Below are 27,091 nucleotides of genomic sequence, written 5' to 3'. Positions count from 1 at the left end.
CAAAAAAATGTAAATAATAGACTTGTGGTTATTTTTTAAAATTCCAGCTGTCACACTTTAGAGATGCATCCTGATGATGCATTAACTCTTGAAAACTGCATGGGACGCCCTGCTATATTAGACTTCATCTCATCAGTCAAACTAGGCTCTCAGTAGTTACTTAGCACCTTCAACCTCAGCCTGTAGTATAAAGCATCAGCATTATGTCAGACTCTTTTTTTTTTTCTTTTGATGGTCGTGGGGTTTAAACTTAGGGCCAAGGCTCTGTCCCTGAGCCTCTCTTTGCTCAAGGCTAGAGCTCTACCACTTGAGCCATAGTACCACTTTTTTTTTTTTTCCTTTCTGTCTATGTAGTACTGAAGAATTGAACTCAGGGCTTCATGCATGCTAGGCAAGGACCCTACCACTAAGGCACATTTTGAGCCCCATGTCAGACTCTTCTCTTTTGTGTCAGTCCTGGATCTGGAACTCAGGGCCTAAGCACTGCCTTTAGGCATTCTCAAGGCTAGTGTTCTACCGTTTGAGCTACAGCACCACTTCCTGATTTTTCTGTGTATATGGTACCAAGGAATCAAACCTGGGTCTTCGTGTATGCTAGGCAAGCACTCTACCACTAAGCCATGCTCCCAGCCCTATGTCAGACTCTTAATACAAACTGTCACTTGGATATTGTATGCTTTGAAAGCATGTTTATATGTATGGTTTTCTGTGTATTTCTCCACCCTCTGTACAGCAGATGTGGAATTAGTAGGATCAATGATAATATTCTGAGTTATCTTCACAAAGACATTTTTCTTCCTTCCCCCTCCCTCCCTCTTTTCTTCCTTCTTTCCTTTCTTTCTTTTTTGTCTTTTTTGTCTTTTTTTTTTTTTTTACAGCAGTGGAGCTTGAACTCTGGACCTGGCTGCTGTCCCTAAACTCTTCTGCTCAAGGCTATCACTCCACCACTTGAGCCACAGTCCCACTTCCAGTTTTCTGGTGGTTAATTGGAGATAAGAGTCTCATGGATTTCTGTTCCTGGGCTGGCTTGGAACCATAATCCTCAGATCTCAGCCTCCTTAGTACCTAGGATTACAGAAATGAGCCACTGGGGCCTGGCTAGTCCTTTCTTTTTCTCCCAAGGTCTCACTATGGAGCTCAAACTGGCCTCAAACTTTTTTTTTTTTTTTTTTTTTTGCCAGGGGTTTGAACTCAGGGCCTGGGTACTATTCCTGGGGTTCTTCTGCTAAAGTCAAGCACTCTATCACTTGAGTGTGACATTTGGCTTTCGCTGTGGTACTGAGGAATTGAAACCATGTTACACACTCTACTAATAAGCCACATTCCCAGCCTGGCCTCAAACTTGAGATCCTCCTGCCTCAGGCTCCTCAGGGTTGGGATTACAGATGTATGTCACCATACTTGGCTAATATTTTTCAAATTAAAAAGCAGAATGCATCGGAACATGGTGGCTCATGTTCTTGCTATTAGTGGTCTCTGTTAATGGCGCTGGGTTGGAAAGGCTTTTCCCTTCTTCTCAGCGCTGCCCTCTCCATTCCTCCGCTGGTCTCCATCACCTCTCAGTGCTGCCTCCTTGGTGGTCCTCAGAGGCTGGTAGGAAGGCCTCAGTCTGTCCGTCCTCTCTCCTGGACTAGTTCCTGGTCAATTTCATCCATTCCTAGCTAAAGATTTAGTCCTTGCTTCTTTAGTACTTAGATTCTCAGGCCCACTGGGGGCTCAATAGTATTTTAAAGTAACCACTCTTGATCTTTGAACAGGTTGTGCCGACCATTCTTTTTAAATTGCATAGTAATTTCTTTTCTTTCTTTTGTTCCTGAGTCCAAGATCTCATTTGACTACATAATGAGCAATTTCCCATTTTTCCATTTACCTAAACGTTCATTAAATTAAGTTCCCTCATTAGTGAGTTGATAATGTTAATCAGGATAAGCATATGACCCAGGAGGCAGCTAAGAAGTACTTTTGCAATCAATCACAAATTCCTATATTTCATTTTAGTTAGACATTATGAGCAAGAAAAATATTTGCTAAATTATTATATAGCTCAGCTGTAAAGCAAATTAATTTCATCTGACAGGTACCTTTGTGAGAAAGAGAAAATGCTTGAGTGACTGTTGAATTTATGCTTAGTTTTTCTTCACCATCAAACACACTTGTTGCTTGGATACTCATCCCAAGAAACACATAGCCCACTAGCTTGAGTAGTTGAGAAAAGTAATACAGAATAGTTTAAAAGGGATATCCAAGGTTTTAAGGAGTCCAATGGTGGTCAAAAAAGTTCTTGACTCACACAGCCTCTTCTAAGACCTTATGCACAAACATAATTTTAATTCTTTTTGAAAGTTGAATATTACCTTTGACCGACCACATCCATCTGTGTGTACAGTACGTCTTGATCATAGCCCACCCTTCATCCCTCTTCCCTTCCCACAATCCCCTTCCTCCACCGGTTTCATGGAGTTTCCTAGTTCTGTTTGCACATTGAGTGTGGTGGTTGTGTTTCTCCTATCATTCTTCTCATTTTACTTTGTATACCTATTTTTGGCGAGTCCTTAGGCTTGAACTCAGGACCTAGGCACTGTCCTTGAGCACTTTTGCTCAAGGCTTCCACTCTACCACTTGAGCCACAGCACCACTTGCAGATTTTCCTGTGTGTGTGGCACTAAGGAGTTGAACCCAGGGCTTTGTGCATGCTAGGCAAGCATTCTACCATTAGGCCACATTCCCACCCCAACTTTTTTTTTTAGATTCTTTCAGTCTATCCTTTGGTATCTGGTAATGATTGATTGCCCCCTGCCCCCACTGCTTCTGTCTTTGTCATAGCGTTAGAGTAGAGGGCTTTACTGATTTATGTATGTATTTATTTACTTCCTTCGAGTTGAGTTCTGAAGGGAATTTTAAACAGCCTCAGCTGCACTTGTAAGTAAGAGAAGATGAAGAAATTATTGTCACATGAACAGAAGAGGATAGAGGTCCTCCCCTCCATCTGTGACTTCTCCTTTACACGGGTTTTGTTACCTGTGACCTGACCTGCAATCTGCAATATCAAATGCAGAACTCCAGGCATAGAGCTGATGCATGCTTTGAATCGTGTCTTTGTCTGCAGCAGATCTTGTGTATCCTGTTATCCCATCCGCCCCAACCCAAGTCACCATCACGCACTGTGCACCTTGTGCTGGCCGTCAGTTATCAGATGCTTTATCACAGTGCTGGGCCTCCAGTAACCCTTCCCTTTACTTCATGATGGCCCTGAGGCACAAGTCATGGGAGGTAGGAGGCTCCAGGACTTAAAGCACAAAGAAGAGCAGATTTACTTGGGAGTATTGTGGCCCTATTGCAGAATACTAGAAGAGATTGTGCCAGAAGGTATTCTGGAAGGTAGAGAGGATGTCACTCTGGAGGCTGGAAATGCAAGGTTACGGTACCAGCGGAGTTAGAGATCAGAGCCTCATAGACTTTTCTTTCTTTCTTTCTTTTCCTTCTTTTTTTTTTTTTTTGTTGGTCATGGTGTTTGAACTCTCGGCCTGGGCACTGTCCCTGACATCTTCCGCTCAAGGCTAACACTCTACCACTTGAGCTACAGTGCCATTTCCTCTCACAGACTTTTCTGCTGGCCTGGCTTTGAACCATGATCCTCAGATCTTCATATCCTGTGTAGTGAGGATTACACTGACATCTATTTTTTTATTATTATTGTTGAGACCCTTTTTGACCTGTCTGAAGGAGAAGGCTATTTCTAGAACCTATTTCTAGCTACAGGACAGGACTGCCTGACAAAGGCCTTGTCAAACTGCACATTCAATATGTCCTAAAGGGAACATGTTGAAATAATGGCTTGATGTCCTTTTAGTTTGTCTGTCTCTCTCTCTCAACCCTCCTCTGTGTGTGTGTGTGTGTGTGTCTTTCTCACCTCCTATCAATGATCCACACTGACTGAACCCAACCAAAACCAAAGGTCAAAAGGAGTCAGTTTCTACATTCCATTATGATTAGGTGCCTGGCACATTGACAAGAAAGGTAAGCCAGCAGAAATCTCTGCACGTCCTTTACACTGTTACCACAATTCCAAGCAGAGTTCCAGCACAAGGGCAGGTTTACCTGCCCTGTGCTTCCTCATCTCTTATTGAACTGTTGGGCCTGGAAATGAGCATGTGCATAAGTGTAATGCATTCCATACAATGAACACAGTTGAGAAAGTGTGGCACACCTCATTTTCTCCATCCCACCATGCCCCACTCCCCATCCTCAAATTGTAAAGTTTGCTTCTAACATAGTATCTAGTGAGTGTCTTGTTGCATTAATTCATTCCTTGTCCTGATGCTTCTGTGATTCCCTTTCCCTTGCATGGATCAGAGAAGCTCATATATAACACAAAGGGTATAGAAAATTGAAACAGAAAGAAAAAATAGAAACAACTACATACAGACATAAAAAGAACCTCATATCCATTTTTTTTTTGTCAGTTGTGGGGCTTGAATTCTGGGCCTGGGTGTTGTCTTTGAGCTCTTCAGCTTAGGGCTCTACCACTTGAGCCACAGCACCACTTCCAGTTTTCTAGTTTTCTGGTGGTTAATTGGAGATAAGAGTCTCATGGACTTTGGTGCCTGAGGCTGGTTTTGAACTGTAATTCTTAGATCTCAGTCTCCTGAGTAGCTAGGATTACAGGTGTGAGCCACCAGCACCCAGCTCATATCCAGTTCTCGTAGGTCATTTTGATACGCTTCATTATATATGGTCTTATGCACTTAGCAATAGGACTATTGTGATCCCCTGGTAAGAATATCATAGACATATTCTAGTTATTACAAATGAGGAAAAACATGCAACCTGAGTTTCTTTGGGCCTGGCTTGCTTCCCTTAATTTTTTCCATTTCCTTATGAATGGGGCAATGTCATTTTTTTCTAATGGAGGCATAGAACTCCATGTGTATATATATCACATCGTCTTGATCCATTCATCTACTCTGGGGCGTCTGGGTTGGTCACATGTCCTAACTATGGTAAGTAATGCTGCACTGAACATGGTTGTGCTGATAGCTTTAGTGTGGCCTTGTTTGTGGTCATTTGGGTAAATACCTAGGCAGGGGATTACTAGATCATAGGAGAGTGCTATGTTTAGTCTTTTGAGAATCCTCCATACTGTGTTCCAGAGTGGTTGAACAAGTTTACATTCCCACCACATCCCTGCCACATCCCTGACAGTATCTATTGTTATTAGATTCTTGATAATGGCCATTCTAACTGGGGTAAGGTAGAATCTTGATACTGTTTTGGAGGGAGGGGTAACAGTGCTTAAAAAAGAAATGTACTCAGTGTCTGGGAATGTGACTTAGTAGTAGAGTGCTTGCCTAACATGCATGAAGACCTGGGTTTGATTCTTCAGTACCACATATACAGGAAAAAGCAGGAAGTGGTGCTGTGCTCAAACCAAGGACAGTGCCCAGTGCCCTGAGTTCAAGCCCCAGGACTGGCCAAAAAGAAAAAAAGAAAGAAATGTACTCATGGGGCCGGAAGTTTGGCCTAGTGGTTAAAGTGCTTGCCTAGCATGCATGAAGACCCGGGTTCGATTCCTCGGTACCACATACATAGAAAAAAAGCTGGAAGTGGTGCTGAGGCTCAAGTGGCAGAGCTCTAGCCTTGAGAAAGTCCAATGACAGTGCTCAGGCCCTGAGCCCAAGCCCAGGACTGGCAAAAAAAAAAAAAAAAAAAAAAAAAAAAGAAATGTACTCATTACTTACGTTCATCACCTTTAGACTTAAAAAAAATACATACATATATATATATATATTTTTGTATTTTATTTCTTATTTTTTTGTGTGTAGTACCAAGGAATCGAACCTGGGTCTTTGTGCATGCTAGGCAGGCACTCTACCACTAGGCCAAACTCCTGGCCACATACATATATATTTATATATTAAAATGAAAATTTGTGTAGTTTGGTTTTTTTTTTGTCAGTCATGGGGCTTGAACTTTGGGCCTGGGCGTTGACCTGATCTCTTCAGATCAAGGCTACCGCCCTACCCTTGAGCCAAGTCCCACTTCCTGTTTTCTAGAAGTTAATTGGAGATAAGTGTCCAGGCTGGCTTTGAACCTTGATCCTCAGATCTTAGCCTCTTGAGTAGCTAGGAATACAGGTCTGAGCCACTGTGCTGGCAAGTCTGATTTTTTCTAGTAACATATTATATTATCAAATAGGAACCATTACTGAGCTGACTTCTAGAAAGCCTGATTTATGTCTTAGGAAAATTACTCTCTTTGAGCCATAGCTCGCCTTTTTTTTTCCTTTTATTTTTGTGCTGATTCTGGGGCCTAGCTGCTGTTCCTGAGCTTTTTTACCTTAAGGCTAGCACTCTAGCATTTGAGTCACAGCCCTACTTCTGGGTTGTTTTGCTTGTTTGTTTTGTTTTGTTTTTGGTGGTTAACTGGAGATAAAAGTATCATAGACTTTCCTCTCACTAGCTAGCTTTAAACTGTGATCCTAAGATCTCAGCCTCCTGAGTAATTAGGATTATAGGTGTGCGACACTGGAACCTGGCTTATGATTTGCCTTTTTAAAGTAAGAAGACACTAATGGCACAAAGTAGATATTCAATAATTGTTAGTGAAATTACTAAGTAATTGATCCCACAATTCAAACAATCCTCAATATTGTCTTTTAGCTTTAAAGAAGTAGTTTTTACTTTGTCTTTGTCAAGAAGTAAATGATTTCAACATAATTCTTCCCTGAATCTGGGGATTTTTTTTTTAAAGGAAACTTATTTGTACCAGTACTGGGGTTTGAACTCAGGGCCCGGTGCTCTTGCTTACGTTTTTTGCTTAAGTCTGGCATTCTACCACACCACCAGCTTCTGCCAAGAGTCTCACAGACTTCTCTGCCTGATCTGGTTTTGAACTTAGATCCTTAGATTTCAGCCTCTCGAGTAGCTAGGATGTCAGGTGTAAGCCACTATCACTGGACTAAACTCTTTAGGTAATGAAATTAACCTCATTCATAAATGTTGACTTCATCTTCAGTAATGCCTCTCTTTCTCACTCTTTCTCTCACTTTCTTCTTTCTTTTTTTCCCGTATTTCTTTCTCTTTGACATTATTAAACCTGAAAGTTGGGCCAGGAGTGTGGTCTAGTGGTAGAGTGGTTGCCTAGCATGAACGAAGCCCCCGGTTCTATTCCTTGGTACCACAGACACAGAAAAAGAGGAAGTGGTGCTGTGGCTCCAGTGGTTGAGCACTCACCTTGAGAAAGCCTAAGGATAGAGCCCAGGCCGTGAGTTCAAGCCCCAGGAAACTTGGAAGTTAAAAAATTGTAATCATAAATTTGTTTTGCACAATGGGACATGCTTGTTGTGTGGTATTAGGTGGCAGCAAACAGTTCAACCTCCATGCCAGTCCCCAGAAAAACAATATACCAGAGATTAAACAACAGCTAGTGAGCCTAGGAGATGGGATGGGCATTGGAAGTAGTGATAAGTGTTAGGACAGCACTGGGACAAGCAAGACTACTCCCTGTGTGCCTGAGGAGAGATGGTGGAGAAGAGAACTCTGGAGGTCTGCTGTGTTACCATAGGAAAGTGAACCAAAAGGGCTGGATGTGGCAATTTAAATTTATAATGCTTTTCATTAGCTGTAACTAAAGAGTGTGTTCATCCCTATGATCCTTTAGGGCAAATGCTCGTCTTCACTCTTTGTGTGTGCGCGCGAATATGTGTGTGTGTTTGCGTGTATCTATATACATGTACAGGTGGACATGCCAGTACTGAGACTTGAACTCACAATCTGGGCACTGTTCCTTAGCTTTTACCTATTCAGATAAAAAAGTCCACTAAACCAAAGGCTAAGCACCCAAACATATGCTATGAACCTAAACTAATATTGCTAATTCTATTAGTTTTAATAATATCCACTTGAATCATGCTCATCATGGCTGACGAGAAGTTAAGAGCTAAGGCAAATTCTAGAAATGAACAGAGTGGGATCTTCAGGAATCAGAAACGTTTTCATAAAGACTGTTGGTGCTCTGATGACCACATTCTGGAAGGATGCACAGGTCAGGGCATGTAGAAAGAGCTTGACCCGCCTTCTTGAGTCAATGCTGGGCTGGGGCCCAGCAGTAAAACTGAAGGAGCTGAGTGTGTGCGCCAACAGCAGCGTCTGGGCATAAAATCCTCCCGTGGGCAAAAAGTTAGTTCTTGACCATACTGTGTTGGGCAGAAAAGATTTTCATTTGGTTTTTGTTTTATACTCAAGCGTGGTGAGAACTCCTTGTAAGGGAAGAAGGATGCTCTTAATTGTTTCTGTATATATATATATATATATATATATGCACTTATTTTTTTTTCTTTCTTGTCAACTGGGGGCTTGAACTCAGGGCCTGAGCACTGTCCTTGGGTTTTCTCAAGGCTAGAGCTCTACCAATTGAGCCACAGCACCACTTCCGGCTTTTTCTATGTATGTGGTACCAAGGAATCAAACCCTAGTCTTTGTACATGCTAGGCAAGCCCAAACTCCCAGCTCCACATATACTTATTCTTGAGATAGGGCCTTTCTATGTAGCTCAGGCTGGCCTCAAACTTGCTATTACAGCTGAAGCTGACCTCCTGCCTTCCAAGTGTTGTTACTGTGGGTATGTACCACCCACCACTCCTGGGTCCTAAATTCTTGGAACTCAGGGGTCTTGTGTTCTTGCTTAGCCTTTGCACTCAAGACTGGCACTCTACCATTTGAACCATAGCTCTCCTTTCCTAAATTCTTTAGCACCGCAAATACTTGATGTCCTGTTGCAGCCAGAGGCCTCTGTGATGGCTTCTGAGAAGGCACATAGGCCATTTTTCCTCCTGGCTTATGTTCTATCAAGGAATGAAAAGGGAGGTAATACATGAAAAATGTACTTGTTTGTTCATTTATTTATATCAGTTATGGGCCGTGAACTCTAGGCCTGGGTGCTCTCCCTAACCTCTTCAGCTGAAGCCTAGCCCCCTACCATTTGAGCCACAGCACTACTTCCAGTTTTCTGGTGGTTAATTGGAGATAAGAGTCTCATGGACTTTCATGTACAGGCTGGCTTTGAACCTTGATTCTCAGATCTCAGCCTTCTGAGTAGCTACGATTACAGGCATGAGCCACCAGAACCTGGCGAAAGATGTATTTTAAAAACGGTTGATTACATTTTCAAATAATATTTCTTTATCCTCCAAAAATGATTTTAGGTGAAGTATTTCTAAATTTAAATCAGTGATACCAAGTGGTAATCAAATCAAAACAAACTTAACAGATCCACACAGAACAATAAGTATGATACTGCACATACTGCAACATATTAATAATTTTCCTAAATGTCCTGGCCTTTAGCTTTCCATTAAATGAAGAGACAGCACAGATTTCTGACATTTATACAAGGAATGGGATCTTGTGAACTCTGCTTAGCCAAATCATAATCAAAGATCTGTTTCTGCCTATCACAGCCCCCAGGGGTAAGCTGCATTCTTCGTAGATGACTCTGCCCTTCCAAATGACTTCAAGGGTCTTCCTTCCTACTAAGATGTGAAATGTGTTCTGAAGTCAGACAGGCAGTACCACACACTGTACGCGTATTCTCTATGTTGGAGGGCAAAAGCTTTATTTTTAAGACAACTTTACCACGATACCATTTACACCAAATTTTGGTATGCTCATTTTTTTTTCTTTAAAGAGTCAGAGTCTTGCTATGCAGCCCAAGCATGCCTCAAATTCTTGGGCTCAAGCAGTTTTGCCTGTAGCTGGGATTCTAGTTGTGAAGCACAGTGCCTAGTTGATATGCTCATTTAAATGTACAGTTGGATGAAGTGTGAAGAGTATGTACACATATGTAACAATCACTACAATTAAGATATAGAATATTTCCATTATCCCCCAAAGTTTCTGTGTCTCCTTCTAATCATAATTCCCTCTCCTCCACCTCTTGCCTTTGACAACTGTCAATCTATTTTCTATCATTATGTATTAGATTTACATTGGCTTCAATGTCATATAAATGTGATAATGGAGTTTTATGGAGTTGGAGATTGGCTGTGGGGCCTCAAGAGTGCTAGCCAATCATTCTACTACAGAGTTGAACCCCTAGACCCACTTAGCATTATGTTTTGAGATTCACCTATGTCATTACATGTTCCAAAAGCTTCTTTTAGAAAATTCAGCAGTTCAATCTGGCAAATGCCAAAGAGTCTGAATGACTGGAGGGCAGGAGGAATCAAGCAGTTGATAGTAAATTGAAGAGCAAGTAATTCGTTTTGTAAAAAGCAACTTTTGCCTGGCATTGATGGCTCATGCCTGTAATCCAAGCTGTTCAGGAGGCTGAGATCTGAGGATCACACATTGACATCTGCTGGAGCAGGAAAGGTTGTGAGAATCTTATCTCCAATTAACCACTAAAAAGCAGGAAGTGGAGCTGTGGTTCATGTGGTAGAGTATTAGCTTTGAGGGAAAAATAATCAAACAACAAACCAACCCTCAGACACAATGCCTATGCCCAGAGAACCAGCCTCAGGGCTGGCATAAAAAAAAAAAAAACAAAACCAAAAAACCCCAAAAGCAAATTTAGCCAAAACTTGAAAAAGAAATAACTATAGTGAGCAGAGAGAAAGCTGCTGCTGACTGGACATTTTACAGCATGGGAAAATGAGATTACAACATAATTCTCTCCTGGGGCAGGAGAGCATGATCCAGGCCTAGTTGTATTGGGGCAAGGTCTGGAACTGAGCCAACAGATTCTAACCTACTTTCCTCCTGCAACTTCTTCAAGGTAGGTTTAATGGCCTGTCCAGGCAGAGACAAAGAACTCTATATTAAAACTCAGAAAGACTTCATTGGCTACACATCCTTGACAAATGGGCATAAAAAGACTACCTAGCATGAAGACTATTTGAAGAAAATAAAAAAACCTACATAAACCACTTAGCAGGTGTCCTAACACACTGGAGGGCTTGCGAATATGTGCTATGATGTAAAATCATGAAATACCTTTGACTCGTAGTAAAAGAATCCAAATGTTTCCTTGGAAAGCCAGGATAGCTTCAGTTTTTTGTTTGTTTGTTTTCCGAGCAACAACCTCTGGTGAGGTTTTAAGCAGCACACCGCCTCAGTCTTGAGAGCTGGGAGAAGGGCTCCGTCCTTGGGCCATCCTTAGTCCATTAGTCCAGCTCTGTACCTCCAAAGTTCCACCTGGCGCGTCTCAGGCCCAGGCTCTGGCGGGGTGGGGAGGAGTATGTGTGTGTGGGGGGTGTGATCTGCCTCTTGAGCCATGGGTTCAGCAGCTCTGTTCTGGGGGAGAGAGGGGGGAGGGGAGGGCAGTGGTGGGTGGGCGCCTCCCCTTGTCCTGAGTGGATCTGACAGCCGGAATGGACCGAAAGAATATGGTTTGGAATTGCTTTGGGAACTTCCTCCCCACCGCTTCGTCACCCCCCCCCCCTGTCTCCGCCGTTGGGTAACTCTCAGAATTACTCACCAGGCCCTCACACTGCAGGGCTGCCTGAACAGATGCTTCATCTCGAAGCCCGGGGGAGCTCCAATGAAATGGGGCCCCTGTCAGTGAGCCATGCATCTCTGCAGAGAGTCCACATGGCCTCCCTAGGAAAGTGGGGCGCGTGCTTTTCCCTCATCAGGTCTCCAGCTAGCACCTGGGTTCTAAGTGTAAGAGTGATCTGTTTTTGTTTTTGTGTCGGTACTGGTCTTAAACTCAGGGCCCGAGTACTGTCCCTTAGCTTTTTCAAGGCTGGCTCTCTACCCCTTGAGCCACGGCTCCACTCCCAGTTTTTGCTGGTTAATTGAAGTCTCGTGAACTTTCCTCCTTGGGGTTGGCTTTGAGCCGGGATCCGAAGATCTCAGCCTCCTGGGAGGCTAGGATCATTGCATTGGTGCCTAGCAAAGAGTTAATTCTTGGGGGGACTGTACGGCACCTAGAGGCCACGGTGGGCTCAGAGCTCCTCTCCCAGCCTCCTCCTTTTCCATCCTTTCTCTCGGCTCGGCAAACACTTTCCCAGTGGGATCTGCGTTTATTGATTTCTCCCGCGAGCATCCGCTTCCCGGTGCGGGTCGCGCGGCTCCGGGCGGAGTCAGAGGCGGGCTCTCCCCTCTCCGCCTCCTTCCGACACTCCCGCGGAGGGTCTCCCGCCGCCCCGCCCCGCCCGCCGAGGGCGGATCCCACGGGCCGCGTGCTTCCTTCCGCCCGCGTACCCGGGCGGCCGGCCAGGTGTGCGGGGCGATCCCGATCCAGCCAGCACCCCCCCACCCCACCCCCTGTCTCCGGTCCCTCCCGGTATTTATCCACCCCGACGGGCGCTCGCGTGAAGCCGGGCTTGGGCGGGGCGGCGGGAGTTTGAATGCAGTGGGCCTCCGCCATTGGAGGAACGCCGCGCCGCTCCGGCGGAGTGGGGTGCCACTTTCCTAATGTTTTCTTCCTGCAGGTGTGGTGCCCTCGTGACTGCTTACTGGTTTGGGGGTGGGGTGGGCGTCCAGTCCGTCGTTTTCCCTCGCCCCTTTCCCCCCTAGAAAAGGAGCCCCGCGTGGCTCTGGAACCCCATCTCCAGGTGCCTCGGTGCGCGCCGCCGCCCCCCGCCCCGCTCCCAGGTTCTGAATCGCATCTTTATTGAGGAAGGCGGTAACAGCAGAAACATGGCAAAAACTGAGCAGTGCGCGGTCGTCTGGGTTGATTGGGCGTTGTGCATTGATCGCCTTTAAGAAACCAAGAATGCAAATGAAAGGAAATGCCGTTCCAAGTTAACGCAGCACTAGAACTCCATTTAGTAAAAGCTCAAAAAAATAAAACTAGGGAGGGTTTTTTTTTTTTTTGGTAAGAATGTAATAAAGACGCTCTGTGTCTCCCTGTCTCCCCCCCCCCCACTTTCTCTCTTCGTCTCTGCCTCAGTCTCAATGTGCCTGCACCTGGGCTTGAACTCAGTCTGAGCCTTGCACTCTCACCAGGCCTTTACCCTCAAAGCTTTCACTTGAACCACACTAGCCATTTGCTAGTCAATTGGACTCCGCCACGGCTGGCTTTGAATGCGGCGTCTCAAATCTCTGCCTCCTGAGCAGCTGGGATTATAGGTGTGAGCCGGGACCCTCCCCATCCGCCCTCCCCATTTTATTTTAGCAATGTCAGCCAGAGGTCTAACTGAAATGAAATGTCTCTAGTTTAACACGCTAACTAGTGACTCTGTGGCTTCTAGTGACTCTGTGACTAGTGACTAGTGGCTTCTAGTGACTCTGTGATGTACTAGTAAAGGGGAGAAAACCCGGATTCTCACTTTCCTTTCCCTGACCCCTTTTTATTTTCCAGTCCAGAGCACAACCACCGGAAGATACCAGAAAGAAGCCGGTTTTGGGGAAACTTGGCACTCTGTTCGCGGCTGGAAGGAGAAGGAACACCAGGAATGGCTCCGAGAGTTCCACCAGTTCAAACACCAAGCCAGCCTCTCCCAAAGACCTAACCTCTTCTAACGCCCCTGCAAGAGCCAGTGAGAAAAGCAAAGGTGAGAACCACCAGCCCAAGCCACCGGACCCGAGCGAAGACAGCTCCTCCCAGGAGACCCAAGGCGAGGGCGGTGTCCAGGCAACCTCGGGCGACGCCGCGGCTGAAATGTCACCTTGCTCGCCAAGTGCCCAGGCCGGGCAGCCGGGCCACGACTGTGATTCACCTCAATTAGAACCCCTGCAGGCAGAGGGAGAGCGGTTCCCAGATGCCACCACCGCTGCCAAGCAGCCGCATTCCTCAGCACCCAACTGCTCGGGGCGAGAGAGCGAAGAGGCACACGCCCGCCATCCCGGAGAGGACGCTGGCCACCCACAGGAGGCAGCCCGGGGATCACCCACCCGGGAGAAGTCGGAGGAAGGACGAGGCGAGGTCCCCGAGGCAGCCCCCGACGTGGGTGCGTGCGGCGGCCACCAGCCCCCCGAGGACGCGTGCGGCCAGCCCGCCCCGGGTGAGCGCGCGCATCCCTCCAAAGTGTTGACTTTGGACATCCACTTGTGCAAGACCGAGGTGGCGCCGGCGGACGAGCCGGTTAGAGTCGCTCCCGCGGCAGAAGAAGATTTCGGCGACTCGGACGACATGGATAGGAAGTCGAGCGGACGCAGGTCTGGCCGGCGGAGGCGATCGCAGAAATCCACCGACTCCCCGGGCGCGGACGCCGGGCCGCCCGAGAGCGCCGCGCGGGACGACGCGGTGTTCGACGACGAGGTGGCGCCAGACGCGGTCCCCGGGAGCCTCGTGGCGGCAGCGGCGGCGGAAAGGAAAGTGAAATCTCCGCGGGCGGCGCCCGACGGGGGCGTAACCTCGGCCGCCGGCCCCCGAGCGCAGCTCCGCGGGGAGCCCGAGCGCTGCCGCCCCGCGCCCGCCGCCACATCCCCCACCAAGAGGAAGGGCAGGAGCCGCGTTCCGGACGCCGGGCCCAGCGCGCCTGCCGGCGGCCCTTGCACTCCCGCCAAGGAGTCCCCGCCTAAGAGGGCATCGGCGCCCGACCCCGGCTCGGGAGCCAAGGGCTCCGGGGCGGCGGATGGCGGCGAGGACGGGGCGCGGGTGATCCCCCGCGAGCTCACGGTCAAGAGCAGCTCGCTGCTGCCCGAGATCAAGCCCGAGCACAAGAGGGGTCCACTCCCCAGCCACTTCGAAGGCCGGGGCCGGGAGCTGGGCCGGGCCACCGGACCTTCCGACCCCGAAGGCTTGAAACCCAGGAACCAGTTCGGCGTGGGCAGATCGACGGTGACCACTAAAGTGACCCTGTGAGTAGGCTGCAGAGGCTGGGGGGCGGGGAACGGGTGGTCTTCGCGTTTGTGGAAGTGATCTGCCTTGAATTTGCTCCTGAGTTGGACTCCAAAATGGGAAGGGCCAGTTTCCTGAACAAAGGTAGGATGGGGCAGTCAGAAAATGTGTAGCTCAGTGGGAGATCTAGAGTTAAATGAGTGTAAAACTAGGATCTCTCTTGAAGCTTACTGTTCTAAGCCTTCTCTGGACTGACGAGTTATGTGAATTTTCCCAGATGTATGTATGTAGGCACAACAGGGGGACCTATTATAGAATGTAGTGCACTGTGTGTGTGTGTGTGTGTGTACATACACTTGTACTGGGGCTTGAACTTAAGGTCTGAGGGCTATCTTACCTATTTTGCTGTACCCCTTGAGCCACAACTCCACTTTCTGCTTTTTGGTTGCTAATTGGAGATGAATCTCATGACCTTTCCTGGCTTCAAACCCCAATCTTCAGGTCACCCCAGGTAGCTAGGATTCATTTAAAGGTACTCTGTAATACAAGTACCTTGGTTGTGCTTCCCCTCTGTGGTGATAGTAAACGTTTCGTAAACTTCCTGCTCTGGGGCTGAATGCTAGTTTTTAGTTATTGAAATGCAGAAAGATCACTGTGTTTCATTTTGGTACTGAAGATAGAACACAGCTAGGCTAACACTTTACCACTGATCAGCTCCCTCAACCCAAGTCAGTCTTTTTGCTGGAAAACTATATGCTAAATGAAAGGGCACTAACCAGCAGACTGTAACTAGGTGCAGTTAAGCTTAATGATTTTACCAATGTTTATTGAGGAGTTTCTGTCTTGGGATGATTCAGCATGCTGCCCTTGAAACGTTTATGCCCTTTTGGCACATAAAAAGCACACAAACCAAATGAAAATGTGAGTTATCTGATTAAACTGCCAGATGGATTTTAACCAGTGTAAAGGCTGAGTAATTGCTTCTGGCTTCCTTTTCTGGGTAAAGTGTAAAGGCTGGAGAAGTGTAGGGAAGGAAAAAAAATCACTGCTTTTTTGTTTGTTTGTTTCTGTTTTTGGAGGAGCTGGGACCTTGATGGCGAATGTGTTTTGTATAGACTGAACAGGGCAGAGAGGACAGTCTACAGAACAGGTTGTAGTTGGCTACACAGCCATTCCCTATCCTTTAGTACAGGTGGAAGAGTTAAGAAGAGCTGATGATTTGCCCAGCATAAGCATTCTGAGGACTGAATGGCTTCATTCTATTAGATTTCTGAACTAGGAAGTGTGTTTGAGAAGAACTTGAGGAAAATGTGCTTAATGAATAACATGGGTTACCTCACTCCCACTGCTAGCCTGGAGACCTTTGATAGAGTCAGCTATTTATTCTGTAACGGTAGCATCAGAGAAAAAAATAACCTAAGTGGAATGATGCTCATTATTTGCATAAGACCAGGTGAATGAATTGCTGAAACCTCTGAAACATTAGCTTCCTTACCTGATTAGGAACACTTAATTTGTCTTGAATCAGAAGGCAGCAGTGGACAAACCAGAAATGTTACACTGCTAAGGAATAGGGTAAACTAACATCCCCAGGAAAGGACCTTACAATGCTGCTCTTCTTCTTGTGCTGCTTCCTAGAACTAAACCACATGTCCTTTTTTTCTCAGTACTGATTGTTTTCTGCCTACACACATTTTCTTTTCCACCTCAGTTTATTTAGTTTTGTTCAGTACCTTACACTTGGCAAACTATAGGACCATAAATCAGTAATTCTTTCTATTCCTCTGACCCATTTCTATTCAACAGGGGTTTTGAGACCCTTTGATTTTTCATATGACTGTATTTGTTGTTGCTTGTTGGTTGGTGCTGTACTATGTAAAAGCCACTACTACTCCAGTCCAGCTTTTTTTTTTCCTGATTAATTGGAGATAGAGTATGTTGGGAGTTTTCTGCCAGACTAATTTTGAACCCCTATCCTCCAGATCTCAAACTTCCTGAGTAGGTAGGATTACAAGTGTGATTCACCAGCACTTGGTCCCATATGACCGTATTCTAAGTAAAGATGATAGTTGGACTATTAAAAAAAACAAAACAAAACTTGATCGAAAAGATAGAAAAACTACCTAAAAATGACCAAGAAGTTACCTGGTTGTAATGTTGCTAGAAAAATTATTTTCCAAGTTTTCTACCACGTGCTGACTGCTGAAATTCTTCAAATAGTGTATTTAAAATAGGAAGAAAATTCCACTTTGGCTTTTCAACTTCCAGATTCTTCTTCCCTCTAACCTTAGCTGATGGCATTATGACAGAAATTATAGGAGCCTTCCTTCTAATCATTCTTAACTAGGTTAATTGCAGTGACTCTGGTAACAGAGCTTAATAGCACAGAAGTTTGGTTGTAAATGGTATTTTGATCTCAGTGCAAATCTTTAATGTGTTTCCTGTCCTTAGAGAGCTGTTGGCTAGCTTGTAGGTTTTCTGTTTACATCATAGGGTGTGCTTTGATCTTTGATGGAGTACTATCCCTTGCCCTGATTGGTGAGAATTTGTTTTAATGTTCTGTGGTTTGTGACCATCCATCACTAGTTGGTTCTGCATCTGTAAACATTCTATTTCTAAGCATACTGGTTTAAAACCTTAATCTTTATTCTAATTTTGCTTTAAAATTAACAATATGAGCCTGCAGTAACATAAAGCAATTCCTGGGATACATTTATAAACAAATATTAATGACAGTAATATTATTAGGATTAAATATTTCATATTTAAATGTATATTATTAAGATATTAAATTATATACTATATTATTAATATGCTGTTAAAAGAGTAAACATACTATGTTGTGTTATTAAAATATTATTAAAATGTTATATTAATAAAAATAAAAATCTAAATTCTCATTTGGAAAGGACTGGAGGATATCTACCACACTACCACAGACTTCTCATTTCATCCAAGGGGAAGGTCTGACCAGAAACTTAAGACAGCTAAGTTTGCCTCCATCCTTGTCTAACGAGAGAAGAATTTCAGTAGAACTTGAACACAGTAAAGGTGACAGGAAAGTTTATTAGAAGAGCAATGCAGCATAGACAGGGAGCCTGTGGCATGCGCAGGCCGTGGAGGACAGCACTTCAGCTCACCTCAGCAATCTTCAGAGTATTGAGATTGGCCTTAAATTATAAATACTGTTAATAGTGAGAATTAGTGTCCTGAAAGTCGCTGATTAGTATGTCTCCTTCCTGTTTCTTACCAGTTCTGGCACCAAAAGTTTTAGTACCCTGTCTTATTTCCTTACTATTTGCTTGTCCCCTCCCCCATGTCGTTGTGTGGGTTTATCAGCTTATCCTGCCATCTGCAAGCTGCCAGGCCTTGATTCTCCTACTGCCTGGCTTTCTACCAACTCCTATCCCCACTGCTTGCTCTTCCGGAGGGCCCCAGGCCCAGCCTTTCTTAAAGGCCAAGTACCTGCTGCCAGACAGTATGGATTTCTGTGCCTTCTCACCTTTTGTTCTATTATTAAGTGTTCTCTAAAGCCGGACTATCTTAAAGATCTCCTGATAACCAAGTGGTATAAAATGGGATAGCTACTTCTGGCCCTAAATACAATCACAGTAGTTCAGTGGGCAGTCTTGCAGCATCTGACACCACAGTACCTATTACAAATCACGTCCCCATCTAGCTGTGTGGCTTCAGTTTCATCCCCAAAATAGAATGTACAAAGTTGTACAGTAAGTCAGCTAGATTGAAGCATTTCTCAAGTGCTTGGCAATCTGACTGTGAGTAGTTCTTATGTATCTCTTCTGTTTTCCTAACTACTAGACTAATGTGTTTCTTTTTTTTACCCTTAATTGTCTTTAACCCTTGAAATCCTTTCCTGAAAGCTTATGTATAAGTGATATGTAAAACATAAGTGAACCTGGACACTGGTTGCTCATGCCTGTAGTCCTAGGTACTCAGGAGGCTGAGATCTGAGGATCCAAGTTCAAAGCCAGCTCAGGCGCGAAAGTCCATGAGATTCTTATCTCTAATTAACCACCAGAAAACCGGAAGTGGCATTGTGATTCAAAGTGGTAGAGCACTAGCCTTGAGCTGAAAAGCTCAAGGACTGTTCCCAGGCCCAGAATTCAAGCCTCATAATCGACTAACTAAATGAATAAATAGAACAAACCATATGTGAAAGCCAAAATATAAGTGGGAGTAGATGCCTGTGGCTCATGCTTGTAATCCTAGTTACTCAGGAAGCTGAGATCAGAGGATTGTGGTTCAAAGCCAGCCTGGGCAGGAGAGTCTACAAGAGACCTTTAACTCCAATAAACTACTTAGAGTTGGAAGTGGTGCTGTAGCATCTTTTGCTTAGGGACAGAGTTCAAGCCCCGGGATGGGCACTAAAAATGAACAGACTACATAAGTGAAGCCAGGTGTTTGTGGCACATTCATGAAATCCTAGTTACTTGGAAGGTGGAGAATGGGAAGACCATTGTTCAAGGTCAGCCCAGACAGGAAAAGGTGAGAGACACATCTTAAGCCATAACTGAATACAGTGGTGGGTACTGCTGTCCTAAGCCATGGAATATTGGTAGGATTACTATGTGAGGCCAGTCTGAGAAGAAATGTCCATGAGACTCTATCCACGGAAAGGAAGCTGGAAGTGGTGGTGGACTTGTGATCCCACTGATGACAGGAAGCATGAAAGTCATTATCACAGCTTGGGAACAGCGGGCAATACCCTCTTCTAAAGATAGTGTAAAGCAGGCTTAGAGATAGGAGAGGGGTATTAGCCTGCCCACCAGCCTAGCAAGCTTGAGGATCCTGAGTTCATATCCCAGTTTGACCAGAAAAAAAAAAACAAAACACATATAGGGATGAAAATAGGCAGCGCTGTCCTGCAGTGCTGTTCTCTGTTCTAAGCCGTTTAGTTTATGTTTGTTTTTACAGATAGAGAAGGCAGAGGCCAGGGGAGAAGTAACTTGACCAAGTTCAAATCACAGTTAGTGTGGGAGCCAGGAGCAGATGCCGGACAGCACCTTCTCTTTGTACATTCGAAGGTAGTGATCCCATTAGACAGGAAGTGTGACTGCTCAGGAAATGGTGACAACACAAATCATTGGTTAGTTAGTAAATAACTAAGTCCATCCATATGGCGGACTTTGGTATATATACATTAAAAAGACCTTTTAAACTTCAAACTGGTGGCTCACACCTGTATTTCTAGCTACTTAAGAGGCTGAGATAACTATTATAATTCAAAGCCAGACAAGGAGAAAAGTGTAGGAAACTTATCTCCAGTTAACCTCTGGAAGAATGAGAAGCAAGCTGTGGTTCACTTGAGCAGTACTTTTAAGCAAAAATGCTCAGAGGCTTTGCCCAGGCTCTGAGAACAAGCCTTATGATTGGTACCAAAAATAAATAACTACTGATAAAATAACTAGTTGGTAGCCAGATGTAAACCTGTAATCTTATCCACTCAGGAAGCTGAGATCTGAGAATTGTGGTTTGAAACCAATCTGGGCAGGAAAATCTGTAAGTTTTTTTTTTTTTTTTTTTTTTTTTTTGGTCAGTCGTGGAGCTCTACCACTTGAGCCACAGCACCACTTCCTACATAAGATTCTTACCTCCAGTTAACCAGCATCAAGTCTGGAAGTGGAGATGTGGCTCAAGTGGTAGAATGCTAATTTTGAGCAAAAAAGCTAAGGGCTATTTCCCAGGCCCTGAGTTTAAGCTCCAGTACTGGCACTAAAAACAAAGCAAACAAACCTTAGCTGATAGTATATTTAGGATTGTTTTAAAAGGTTCATAAAAAGGCACTGGCTGGATGCCAGTGATTCGTGCCTGTAATCTTAGCTGCTTAGAAGGCTACAACCTGAGGATCACAGTTCAAAGCCATCCTAACTGGGAAAGTCCATGTGTCTTCCCCTACCCGCTGCCACCCAGGACATGGGGCTTGAACTCTGGGCCTGGGCACTTTCCCTGAGCTCTTCAGCGCAAGGCTACCACCCTACCCCTTGAGCCACAGCACCACTTCCCAGTTTTCTAGTGGTTAATTGGAGTTAAGAGTCTTACTGACTTTAGTGCCCAGGCTGGCTTTGAACCTTGATCCTCAGATCTCAGCCTGCTGAGTACCTAGGATTGCAGGCGTGAGCCACCACACCTGGCCGGCCAAGTCAATGAGTCTTATCTCCAATTAACCACTAGTATCCCAGAAGTTGTAGGGAGCTAGCCTTGAACAAAAGGGCTCAGGAATAGTACCCAGGCCCTGAATTATGTCTCAGGATTGGCACATACATAAAAAGGCAAATGTTAGCTGGGCATGTTAGTACATGCTTGTAATTGTAGTACTTAGGTGGCTAAGGCAGGAGGATGGAGAATTCAAGACCAGCTGGGTACATGGTAATCTGTTTCATAAACAAAACAGAGAATAAATGTTGAATACCAGGAAAGTGACTATAGTTCTGTAGCAAATTGGTTTGTAAATTAACTTTTTAAAACCAGGTTGATAACTGTCCTGCTATTTTCTTGCAGCCCTGCCAGACCCAAAAATGTGGAACTAAATCTGAAAACCCCTAAGAATCTTGACAGTTCAGGAAATGAGCACAACTCATTTAGCCAGCCAGTTCATAAGGGAAACACGGCCAACAAAATCTCTCTATTTGAAAACAAGCGGATGAACAGCACCCCCAGACACCCTGACGTCCGCCACGCGAGGAACATTCCTCCTTCCAATAAGACGTTTGTTGGGAGGGCAAAACTGAATTTAGCCAAGAAAGCCAAGGAAATGGAGCAACTCGAAAAGAAAATGGTGCCAAATGGCCAGCAGAATGGGGTGCTGGAGAAGGAACCCCCGGCAGAAACCAAAGCTCATCTTCTCCCAGTGACTGAAGGAGCTGGCCGAGAGCTCCCTGAGAGCCACACCCTCGCTCCTCAGCCTAACCAAGGAGGCGAAGCTGATGTGCAGACAGATGCTGGCTGTGTTTCAGAACCAGAGGCCCCCAGTCCGGTTCCCATCAAGAACCCTGTGCTCTCAGGAGAGGATGACTCAGAGGCTGCAGACAGCAAAAGACTTGTGCTCAATGCAGCTCAGGAGAGCTCTGCCATTGTTGATACCAAAGATTCTCCTCCAGAGCCACAGAATCTGCTCTGTGACTCACAGCCCCCGTCTGAGTCATGTCAGGGGCCTTCTCTTCCCCTTGTGGACATTCCCCAAGATGGTTGTGCTCAAGTTGCTGTAAGCCACTTGTGCCCCAACCTCCAAGGGTCAGAAAGCCATAATGGATGCACTTTGCCATCATCTCCTCACACTGAGCAAGTGCCACCCTCTGCAGCTACAGCGGGAGAAGACAACCCTCCCTTGTCCCCAGAGCACAGCTCAGAAACCGTGGGACATGAGGCTCCATCCAAGGTCCTTGTACAGGTCAGGTCCTTTGTGCTTCCTGCAGAGAGCACCCAGGATGTGAGTACCCAGATCATCTCAGAAAGCTCTGAAGTTCGAGAAGCACAGTTGCCAAGTTGCCACAGTAATGAACTTGAAGTGGTTTCCGTTACCAGTTGTGATCCTCAGCGAGAGGAAGTAACGGTTAACAAGAGCACCTCGCCCACAGACACTACTCACACAGAGGAACTTGTGGTAGAGCCAGGTTCGCTTGTTGTGCCACCAGAGTCTGCAAGATCGCTGACCACTCATGCTCCAAATCACAGCATCAGGATCCCCCTCTCTGCGGAAGCCAGCTCCCCCAACCTCCCCAGAGCTAGAACTCAGTCAGAAATGCCTCCGAGGCCAAATGAAAATGTTGTGAATGGCCAGGACAGTCCTGCAGGTCATTTGAACATTTCTGCTGCTAGTGATGATAGTGTCTTTGATTCTTCTTCTGATATGGAAAAATTCACTGAAATCATCAAGAACATGGACAGCGTAGTTTGCGTGCCTCAGAAGAAGAAGAAGGCCAGGATGCCCAACTCTCCTGCCCCTCACTTCGCTATGCCTCCTATTCACGAGGACAATCTAGAAAAGGTGTTGGATCCCAATGTGTTCACTTTTGGTTTGGGGAGGAAGAAGGAGAGCCTGCCAGAACTGTCACCAGCTTTGCATTTAATGGACAACCTGGATCCCAAATCTAAACTGAGACCCAAACGTGCATCTGCGGACCAGAGTATCCTCTTCAAGTCCTTGCACTCTAATGGGAGTGGGAAAAGTGAGCCTCAGGCCACCCCCAAAGTCAGTGACAAGGGGAGCAGGGAGGTCAGCAATGGTGGAGTGAAGAGATCGAGGCTAGAAAAAAGCACCCTCTTCTCCAGCATGCTGTCCTCCTTGCCGCAAGAGAAGGTCTTTTCTCCCTCAGTGACATCAGTCAATACGATGACCACATCTTTTAGCACTTCGCAAAGTCCTTCTCTCTCACGTTCTTCAGGAACGCAGCCTAGGACAGAAGGTGCCACGCCCTGTGCCTCAGACAAAGAACAGCCCCATCCGGCACCCCACAGCTCCATACAGGTCTTCAACTTCACCTCATCCAGTCCATCTTGTTCAAGTTTGAAAAGTTCAAGCCACATGGAAAAATATCCACCAAAAGAGGAAACCAAAGAAGAAGTGAATTCACGGAGCAACTTGCACTTGCCAGAAATGAAGTTTTCTGACGTTTCCAAGCCGAGGAACCACGAGGGTATAGAAAAGGCTAACCACATGGAGAGTGCTCTTAAGCCCCACTTGCCAAACCACGGAAATGGTGATGCTGACTTCATGGGTCTTTTCAAGCCAAGCCGCTATGACCCAGGCATTTCTTTCTCTGGAATGTCATTACCAGATTCGGCGGTAAGTACCAGCCGTGTACCAGTGGCCTGGGGTATTTACAAAGCTGGGAGGGACAGGACAATAAGCAGTTTGTGCTGTCCCTGGAAAGCAGTTGTGTCTATGCCTGATCATTTTCTACTTATCATGTATTTGAAAACCAGCTATGCACAGGAAACCATCAAGGCCCAAGAACAAGGTACGAAAGTACTTTTCATGTGCAGTCTACATATGTGGCTGGTAGAATTGATGTTTTGAGTTTGGGTAGACCGGACCTTTTCTTTCCTATTTTGAGTAATAACACTCGGTATTGTACTGAGAATTTAGGAGACTTGTGGAACAATTCCCTTTATTTGCCAAGACCCCACCCAGCCAAGGGACCATTTCCTTCTTCCTTCTGTGCTGTGAGATTTCCCTCATTCTCCCAGAAGCAGCAGTGTATGTCCTACAGAGCTGTGAAAGAATTTTTCCTGCATTTTGGTTTCCACTGGCTCTTTAATATTATAAAGAGTACAGTAAAATATGTCTTTGAGAGACAATTATCTTTTCTTCATTGTCTTTAATCTGCAATAGTTTTTGTTTGTTTGTTTGTTTTGTGCTAGCACTGGGCTTTGAACTTAGGACTGCAAACTCTTCTTTAGCTTTTTTGCTCAGGGTTGTCACTCAGTCATTGGAGCCAAATCTTTACTTGTGGCTTTTTGCTGGTTAATTGGAGATAAGAGTCTAATATATTTTTCTGCCCAGTCTGGTTTTGAACTATAATCCTTAGATCCCAGCCTCCTGAGAAGCTAGGATTATAGGTATGAGCCATCACTACTGGCTTGCTACACGTTTTATCATTTATTTCTTTGTTTAGGTTGTGTGTGTGTGTGTGTGTGTGTGTGTGTGTGTGTGTTTGGGGTGTGTAGGTTCTGGGCTGAACTCGGGGCTTAGGTGCTGTTCTTGGGTTTTTCAGCTCAAGGCTAGTGCTTTTTACCACTTGAATCACAGCTCTATTTAGTCTTTTCTTGCAGTTAATTGAAGATGGGAGTCTCATGGACTTTCCTGCCCGGGCTGGCTTCAAATTGCAGTTTTCAGATCTCAGCCACCTGAGTAGCTAGGATGACAGGCCAGCCAATTGATTGGTTGTTTTTAAGTGATGGGAATCAAACCAATTCTACCTGCTAAGCATACACTGTGCCACTGAGCTCTCCTCTCCAGCCCAGCAACTGTCTTTGCTATTCAGCTTTCAAGTGAATTTGTGCCCCTTTGCTGCCATACTTGATATTCAAGTTGAGGGAGGAAAATGAAAGAAGAAGGCAGAATATGTGTCTTTGTCTAGCAATGTGAATGGAGCTTGGATAGCAGTGGTCTACCCTACTAGCTAAATACATGCAGGCGCAGACTGGGATCTTACATGGTTCACTAGGCAGAAATGACCTGCCATGTTTCCTTACCTAGTACTGAGTTCAGTGATTTGCATTGGTTCTACTATGATTCTGTCAAAGGATGTGATTTGAAAAACTCTTGCAAAATCCAAAGTTGGCCAAATGTGATGAAACATAACTGTCATACCAGTATCCAGGCAGCAAAAGCAGAAGACGCTCAAGCTCCAGACCAGCTTAGGTTAGTTAGCAAGACCTCTAGAAATGTGTATGTAGATGTCTAGCAGCAGTAGTCCCAGTCCCGCTGTTCCTGTGATGGTTCCTTTTTGGTCTTAGGATCCATTTACATTAAAAATTGAGAACTTCAAAGAGCTTTTGTTTATATACATATAATATATATATTCCCCCCCCCCAAAAAAAAAAACAGTGTCCAAGGACAGTGCCGAGACCCTGAGTTCAAGTCCCAAAACTGGCAAAAAAAAAAAATTAAAACACCAGAAAATGTAAGTGCACAAGCTGCTTGCCTTCAGAACAATGATACTACCACGTCACAGAACCATGCAGGTCACTGAATGCTTTGAGGAATGTAACTCAAAAAAGTAAGAAGGTATGAAAATAGCTTTGACAGAAGAGTATCTGTCTAACTGTATTACTCAGAAATCCTAAGATTTTTGCAGGGAGGGGCAGGATAGATTTATTTTTTGAGTCTCACTATGTAGTTTATGCTGCTTTGAACTTGAGATTTTCCTGCCTCAGCTTCCTGAGTGAAAGGATTATAAGGCACAAACTTACATTCCTGGTTAAGATTCTCTTTTACTTTCTGGTACTAAGGTTTGAACTCAGCGCCTTCCAGGTTATACTGGCATGTTACTACTTGAGCCATCCCTCTAGCCTCGCATTTTGCTAATTAACCAGAGATGGAATCATAATCTATGGATTTCAGTCATGAGTAGTACTCAAGACTAGCAAGGCACTGTGCAGCGCCTCTGGCTAAGATTCTTAACTCTTTCTCTCCAGCACAAAATTTCTGCTGGTCTACTTCTTATTCATTATAGCTTTGATCTTTTTAATTATTCTTAGGTTATGTGTTACTTGACTGCAATTTGACAGTCTTGATAACAAAATATACAAAGCTTCTCTATAAAAAGCAAGTCACATAGAGTAAAAAAAGAAACGAATACATAGTATTTTTTTCTAGACCTTTTTATGATAAAAATAAATATATTCATATGTCTTTCTTGGCCTGGAAACATGACTCAAAGTGTTGAAAACCTGCCTAGCAAGTTCAAGGTTCTGAGTTCAAACGCTGACTGCCCCCAAAACTGTCTTACAGATTCTAGCCTTCGTTGACTATAAAGCTATTCTATTTTTAATGCTTCTGTTTTTGCTTTTTAAGATCTTTATAAAAAATTTAACTAGTTATACCAAGGGGTTTCAATTCAATATGTCAATTTAGGAAGTGGCCCTGTGGCTCAAGGGGTAGAATGCTAGCTTTGAGCAGAGAGGCTCGGAGACAGCGCCCAGGCCCTAAGTTCAAGCCCTACAACCAACAAAAACAAAACCAACCAAGCAAAAAAAAAACTATGTCAATTTATGAAAATAACACATCTTGGTCAATGTTAGCCCCTTCCATCAATTCTTCCTATTTTTAATGTTTTGCCTAATTTTGTTTTAAATGTTAAGCTTCTTGTTCATTTCTCTACTTCTAACACACACATATATAGATAGGTTTAGGCCAAGTAGGTAATAAGAATGTAACAGTGGGCCTTTCTCTAGTCTGTGGTCATATTCCACTGGAGTGATGCAAGAGTTGTCTGATTAAAGGCAGGCATCTCTGTCAGGACAGGACACGGTACAGGTTTTGTAATATTTTATGCATGTGTAATTTTCGTTTTTATTATCTTATGGATTTCAAGTTTTACTGGTCATGTCACATGGTCTTGAAAATGATTACTTTTGAAGCCATATAAAAAGATACTTACTTTGTGCATCAGTAAAGGGGGTTACAGGGGCACTGATGGCTCATGCCCGACTGTAATCCTAGCTACCTAGGAGGCTGTGATATCTGAGCAAGTCAGACTGGGAAAAAAAATCTGTGAGATTCTCCAATTAACCAACAAAAATGGGAAGCAGAGGTGTGTTTCAAGTGGTAGAGCACTAGCTCTGAGTGATAAAAAGCCCAGAGAGAGCTCAAGGGCTGTTTAAACCCCAGTACAAACAA

The 27,091-nt window shown here is 44.8% G+C and overlaps 1 protein-coding gene across 1 annotated transcript in view; it reads left to right on the top strand.

Moving 5' to 3' along the window:
• Window positions 1-27,091, top strand: part of Crybg1 (crystallin beta-gamma domain containing 1) — a 118,426-nt gene that overhangs the window by 47,471 nt on the left and 43,864 nt on the right. The window contains exons 2-3 of the mRNA XM_090338360.1: window positions 13,306-14,747; window positions 21,247-23,530. Coding sequence (XP_090194486.1) covers window positions 13,306-14,747; window positions 21,247-23,530 — 3,726 coding nt within the window. The remainder of the gene's footprint in view (window positions 1-13,305; window positions 14,748-21,246; window positions 23,531-27,091) is intronic.

Source organism: Megascapheus bottae, chromosome 8, assembly GCF_031878675.1.
Source record: "Megascapheus bottae isolate mThoBot1 chromosome 8, mThoBot2.hap1, whole genome shotgun sequence".
Lineage (NCBI taxonomy): Eukaryota > Metazoa > Chordata > Mammalia > Rodentia > Geomyidae > Megascapheus > Megascapheus bottae.
The sequence above is the reverse complement of the archived record's forward strand: the minus strand, read 5'-3'. Positions and strand labels throughout refer to the sequence as shown.